This window comes from Dipodomys ordii, unplaced genomic scaffold, assembly GCF_000151885.1.
Source record: "Dipodomys ordii isolate 6190 unplaced genomic scaffold, Dord_2.0 Scaffold40, whole genome shotgun sequence".
Classification (NCBI taxonomy): domain Eukaryota; kingdom Metazoa; phylum Chordata; class Mammalia; order Rodentia; family Heteromyidae; genus Dipodomys; species Dipodomys ordii.
Window position 1 is genome coordinate 11231961 of NW_012267256.1, and position 6699 is coordinate 11238659.

At 44.9% G+C, this 6699-nt stretch overlaps 1 protein-coding gene across 4 annotated transcripts in view; it reads left to right on the plus strand.

Moving 5' to 3' along the window:
- Dock8 (dedicator of cytokinesis 8) overlaps positions 1-2474 on the plus strand; it is a 178872-nt gene extending 176398 nt beyond the window's left edge. For all 4 annotated transcript variants that reach the window (XM_013018441.1, XM_013018443.1, XM_013018442.1 and 1 more), the window contains 2 exons: positions 922-1092; positions 1482-2474. In XM_013018441.1, the coding sequence (XP_012873895.1) occupies positions 922-1092; positions 1482-1542 (232 nt within the window). In that variant the 3' untranslated portion in view covers positions 1543-2474. The remainder of the gene's footprint in view (positions 1-921; positions 1093-1481) is intronic.
- The last annotated feature ends 4225 nt before the right edge of the window (positions 2475-6699 follow it).

The following is a 6699-nucleotide window of genomic DNA, read 5'->3' on the forward strand; positions in this document are numbered from 1 at the left end:
CTCCCCCTCTCCCTCTCCCTCTCCCTCTCTCCTAGTGGCTCACACCTGTTTGAAGCCAGCCTAGCCAGGAAAGTCTGTGAGACTCTTATCTCCAATAAACTACTCAGAAAAAGCTGGGAGTGGCACTGTGGCTCAAGTGGTAGAGCGCTAGCCTTTGAGCAAAAGAAGCTCAGGGACAGAGCCCCAGCCCTGAGTTCAAAACCTCAGCGAGACTGGCAAAAAAAAAAAGAAAGAAAAAAAAAACAACCTGAGAAAACCAGCTTAAAGGAGGAAAGACTTGTTTAAGGATCACAATCTTGGACTGTTTAACTCTCTCTTGGTGATTTGAGTTTAAGGCAAGGCAGAATGTCTTGATGGCTGAAGTGTGTGGTGGAAGAGGAGGTTATTCACTAACAGGGCTGTGATGCAGAGTGACAGACATTCACTCCTTTCAACTTGGTCCTACCTCCTAAATTGTGTCACTGCTTAACAAACGATCAAATTATGAGTCTATCAATGGGAGTTATAATCCAGTCACTTCCCCCAGAGCCCATCAATTGACAAGAAGTTTTTAGCACAGGGCCCTTGAGGACATTTTAGATCCCAAGGTAGTTGACACATCCTGTCTTCATCCCCACATTTCTTTCTTTCTTTCTTTCTTTTTGGTTCCAGTCGTGGGGCCTGAACTCTGGGCCTGGGTGCTGTCCCTCAGCTCTTCAGCTCAAGGCTAGCACTCTACCACTTGAGCCACAACGCCACTTCCGGCTTTTTTCTTCTTTTTGCTAATGTGGTGCTGGGGAATCGAACCCAGGGCCTCATGCATATAAGGCAAGCGCTCTACCACTGAGCCACCTTCCCAGCCCCATCCCCACATTTCTAAGCACTTCAAACTCCGATGAAATAAACCCTCTCTTTTCCCCTCCCCGATGGCTTCCATCTCAGGTGTGGCGAAGCTGTGGAGAAAAACAAGCGTCTCATTACGCCCGACCAGAGGGAGTATCAGCAGGAACTGAGAAAGAACTATAGTAAGCTGAAAGAGAACCTCAGGCCTATGATAGAGCGGAAAATTCCAGAACTCTACAAGCCCATATTCAGAGTTGAGAGTCAAAAGAGGTAAGAAGGAGGCCAGTCAGACCTCCGGTGCGGTCCACTGAGGCTGACCCGGCTGCTCTTGGAGGGCGGTGGGAACTCCCAGGTTGAGAGAAGGGCCTAGAATTGAAGAGCCCGCCCAGCCCCGTGTGGTTTGGGTGAGTCCTGCCTGCCCCCAGCTTTCCCCTTGGCCTCTTTCAGGCAGCTTCTGCTTTCTTGCTGGCCTTGGGCCACCACAATAGCCGGCCTTGGGCATTTTGTTTCTTTGAACACAGTGTGATGAGCTCATAGACCATCCCTTTATTCTCTTATTTAATGAGAGCATGTCCCTTTCTGGTACGTGATTTCTTCTCCCTCTCTCTCTCTCTTTTAAAGGCTAATCTACTCCCCTTCCCTTTCTGCCTCTCTTTCAGGGACTCCTTCCACAGATCTAGTTTGAGGAAATGTGAAAGTCAGTTGTCACAAAGCAGCTAAGGACAGTCACCTTCGCCCACAGAGACTGAAGCCTGTGACCTGAGAGGGACTCGGTGGTACTAAAAACACAGGACACCAGCGGTCCCCAAGACGGCACATACTCCCTGCCCAGAAACCTGGGGGGCCAAGGAACCATGGATGATGCCCAAATATACTCTGACCAAATCTTGGCCATGCTGGGGGTGGGGGGAGACAGGTCATCAAGGATGACTGTATATTTATTAAAATGCATTTTTTTTTACAATGTTGGACAAAAGAAAGCATAAGTCGTTTCTACTGAGTGGTCATAACTTGGCCACCGAAGAAATGATTTCCTATCTTGTCTGAATTTGAATTCACAGGGTAAACTCAACTTGTGTAAGGGAAAAGGAGAAAAGTTGTCCACCCAACTTTCCTAGTCTCCCCTTTTCATAGGAAGGGAAAACAGATTCTAGGAGAGATTTCAATAAGTCTGCAAGGGGAAGCCTCTGAAACCGAATCATCATGATGGTTGGAGTTCCGAGACTATTGAATAGACTATTAGTGAACATGTTACCTTCTCAGCCCTTCGGTTATGGCGGGACTGCTTGTATAGTTAGCTTTGCTTTATCATTAGTGGTGTGTTGACATCATTTGCATTTGTAGAGGAACGCACTGGAAGCACTGTTTAGGAGTTACATGGTACTGGGCACTCCCGTCAAGCATGGCTGGAACTTCACTCCTGTAAGTGAAGCAATCCCCCTGTCACATTTTTCCTTATGTCTGTCCTCACCCTCTTTTTCTCCTCTCTGGGACCAAGTGTATTTTTGATAAAAAAAAGATAATACCTCTGCTTTTGTGTGAGAACATTGTCCAGTCTTCTGCTATAAAGTCTCTCCTTTTGACAGTGTACTTTAGGAAAAAGCTGAACAAAGTTCTTGTTTGAGAATTAAATTATATATTTTTAAGTATGACCAATGACCTTGACTGATAACTAAAGATGGAATAAGAATGGCAAACAAAATGTGTGTCCTTCCTTCTGTTGTTCAGACAGCTCCAAGTATAGCTTCAGAGAAGAAGGGTCTTAAGCAATGCTATCCAGGGTGATACCTTTAATCTTGAGGGTCATGGGAGGCAATTTCATTTGGAATTCCAGAACTTTACACTTATATTATCAGGCAGGCATTAATTCACATTAATTAATTCACACTAATTCACATTTTTAACTAAAGCTTACTAGTTTAAAGGCTATACTTTTCATGTTTTAGGTGTTTATAAAGCATGTTATGCTCCTAATTGCTTTCTTAAGTGATTGCACATAACGTGTTTTTGTATTTTTGTTTTGTACTGGTGCTGGGGCTTACACTCTTGCTTCCCTTTTTTGCTCAAGGCTGGTGCTCTACTTCTTGAGCCCCACACCTCCATTTCCAGCTTTTTTCTGGTTAATGGGAGATGAGAGTCTATTGGATTTGTCTGCCTGGGAAGGCTTCGAACTGTGACTCTCAGATCTCAGCCTCCTAAGTAGCAAACATTAAAGTATGAGCCACCTGGTGACATTTTAACTCCATGGGTATGTAGCACCATCTCTGCAGGAGACACTGATCAAGAAACATCCACTGACTCCCAAACTCTTGCAATTCAATGAGGAAGATCATACACCTGTGTGGACAGCCACCCATCAAACCAGGTTAGAACAGAGCCTACAACAGATCACCTTTTCTGAGTCAGGACAGCTACCATTACCAACACTTCTGTTCTAAAACAGTAGGAACAACTAGGCATCAGTGGCTCATGCGTGTAATCCTAGGCTACTCCAGAGGTTGGGATCTGAGGATCACAGTTCAAAGCCAGTCTAGACAGGAAAGTCCATGAGACTCTTATTTCTAATTAACCACCAAAAAGCTGGAGGTGGAGCTTTGGCTTACGTGGTAGAGCACTAGTTTTGAGCAAAGAGACTCAGGGATAGTGCCTGGGCCCTAAGTTCAAGCCCCAGAACTGGCACAAGAAAGAAAGGGGGAAAATGACAGTTGCTAAGATACATAGGGCTGACTTTTCACTCTAAAATCCCTAATCCACTAGGAATAAAATGTGTTTAGATATCTGGAACTAGTCTAGGCCATCGTTTTCATCCCTTCTTCCAACATGGTGGATACGTGTGGTGTCCAAAGGCAGGACCATGCATTGCTCTATGTCCGTTCCTTCACCCATCCTCAACACACAAAGACATTAAGTATTGTTGACTGAATCAGTGAATGAACAAAAACAAGATTTCTGCCCAACAGAAATGCGGTGCAAGCCACTTCCTTTAAGTTCTCTAGTAGCCATATGAAAAAGAAAATCAGAAAAAAGCCATCAGTAACTCTTATCTGTGGAACCCAATCTATACAAAATACCACTTGGACAGGTCCTCCAGTCTTAGAAGTGAGGTAAGTCTGCTGTGCGTCCACTACTTACAGCATTCCTTGATTAGGATTCAGTGGGCCCATCTCAAGAGCCACGTGGGACCCCTGGCTACCCTGTTAGAAACAGTGCTGTTCTAGAAGCTTCCAACTTTTCTAACTTGATGCCTGTGATCTGAGGGCTCAGCATTGAAGTAACCAAAGCAGCGAGAACAGTGAATAAAGTAACACTTCCCTTGCGAGGGCCAAGCGCTCATCTAGGAATGAGATGGTAAGTTGGAGAGCGCATGCTCTGATGGTGTCCGGGTGCGGTGCAGCTGCTAACTCCTGGCTGTCTATTCTAGACACTGTCATTGTTATTTAAATAACATTCTTTTTATTTATTGAATAAAATTATTTACGTAATAGCATAAATAACCTGGACTGGTTTCCAAGTTGTATATTCTAAAGATGGGGTTAGGAAGGAAGCGTCGTATGCATTTTACCTTTTTTTAATTTTAATTTTTTTTCATGCCAGTCTCAGGCTTGAACTTAGGGCTTTGGCAGTTGTCCCTTTTTCTGCTAAGCCTGATGCTCTACCACTTGAACCATCGCTCTACTTTGGGCTTTTTGATGGTTGATTGGAGATAAGTGTTTCATGGATTTTCCTGCCCAGGCTGACTTTGAACCTTGATCCTCAGATCTCAGCCTCCTGAGTAGTTAGGATTTTAGGTAGGAACTACTGACACTCAGCTTTCTTTCTTTTTTTTATTTGGGGAGGCTTGATCTCAGGTTGTGATACTCAGAGAGAGAGAGAGAGTGTGTGTGTGTGTGTGTGTTGTGGGGCTTGAATTCAGGGCCTGGGAGCTGTCCCTGCACTCTTTGTCTCTAGGCTAGTGCTCTACCACTTTGAGCCACGTTAATTGGAGATGAGTCTCACAGACTTTCTTGCCCAAGCTGGCTTTGAACTGCGATCCTCAGATCTCAGCCTCCTGAGTAGCTAGGATTACAGACGTGAGCCACCAGCACCCGGCCTGCTTAAGCCATGCCTCCAATTCCTGAATTAAGATTTTTGTTTTCTGAAAATTAGAGCAATGTAATGCCACAAGAGTGCTCATGATTCCTCAAGTTCAAGGATGTAGCTGCCACTAACCATATAAGAATCTCAGAAAATTGAAACACGAATACTACATAGACCTGATTGACTTGGCTTCAACTCTGTCGTTTCTATTCTGTAAGGCATGCATTCCATGAAAATAGATTTATAAAGGAAGCAAACTTGTAGGGCTGTCATTGGAAAGTATGGATGCAAGTATGTCTTCCAAGACAGGGAACTAGTATTGTTCTTTGTGTTTTTAAGTGTTATCTTACTTGTTGTAAGCTGCTATAAACAAACCAAAACAAAACAGTTTTGAAAGAGTCCAAGAATCTTCCCAGAATGCTGGTCATGTTCAGAATATAAACATACTTCCTAGCCTTTTTGTGGGGCTTAGTACACTGTCTGCAAGTCTCTTTTCACATCATGGATATAAGTGTCAGCTTTAAAAAAAAAAAAAAAAAAAGCAGGGCTGGGAATGTAGCTTAGTGGTAGAGTGCTTGTCTACCATGCGTGAAGCCCTGGGTTCAGTTCTTCAGTACCACATAAACAGAAAAAGCTAGAAGTGGCACTGTGGCTCAGGTGGTGCTTACCTTGAGGAAAAGAAGCTCAGGGACAGTGCCCAGGCCCTAAGTTCAAGCCCCAGGACTGGCAAAAACAGCCAACTGCTGGTGGCTCACGCCTGTAACCTAGTTACATAGGAAGCTCAGATCTGAGGATTGCAGTTCAAAGCCAGCCCAGGCAGGAAATTCTGAGAGACTCTTATTTCCATTAACCACCCCAAGTGCTGAAAGTAGAGCAGTTGCTCAAGTGGTAGAGTGCTAGCCTTGAATGAAAAAGCTCATGGACAGCTCCCAGGCTCTGAGTTCAAGCCCCAGGACCAACATTCAACAACAACAACAACCCTACAATGAATAAAGGCATATGGGGTTTACTGGTAAGATACTAGTCTGTTTGAGTACCAAAAGTGTCTGGACCCAAAGATGATCTATCCTGGTTCCCTATTTTTCCATTCTATAGTGTCCAACTTTCCCTTCTGCTCTGAGCTTCAGAATCTTTTGCTGTGAAAGAGGACTAAGTCACTCCACTTTCTTCCAACCTACTAGGAACTCCAGTGAGATAATTAATGCATGAGCACACGCTTCGGAAAATCAAAAGTGCTGCCCAAAAGGTAAGACAGTACTTTTTTACAACTGACACCCTCAGAAAGTTTAGACAGCACCCCATGCATTGCATCCGCCACTGGCAGGATTTTGTCAAAATCAGGCCAAAGGTGCAGGCAGGACAGAGGCCTGACTTAACCAGAAATAAATGCTCAGTCTCTTTCCTCTGGCAGTGCCCGTGTTCCATTGTTTGGCAAAGGCCTTGCGGTAGAGGGAAGAAAGAGTTATCAGTAGAACTAAAAGGGCATACAATGGCGCCCTGGAAACCCAACCGGACCAGCTTCCCGGGTCTCCCTGTGCAGCATAGATTCCAGTGCATTCCTGGGGAAGGTAAATACACGCAGGGCAGCAGCCCACCTGTGTCCACCTAGCCTGGAAGTGTCCCCCTGGGAGAATCAAAACACACTGAGCTTCTACTTGAAACCAAGCCACTGGCCGGCAAGTTTCCCAGTTGAATAATAAGGAAGAAAGACAGGACTTGGCAGCCATGACGGATTTGCAATCATTAAACTGACGTTGCTGGGTCAGAAGGCTGAGATTTTTGTCTCCAACCTCCCCGGGG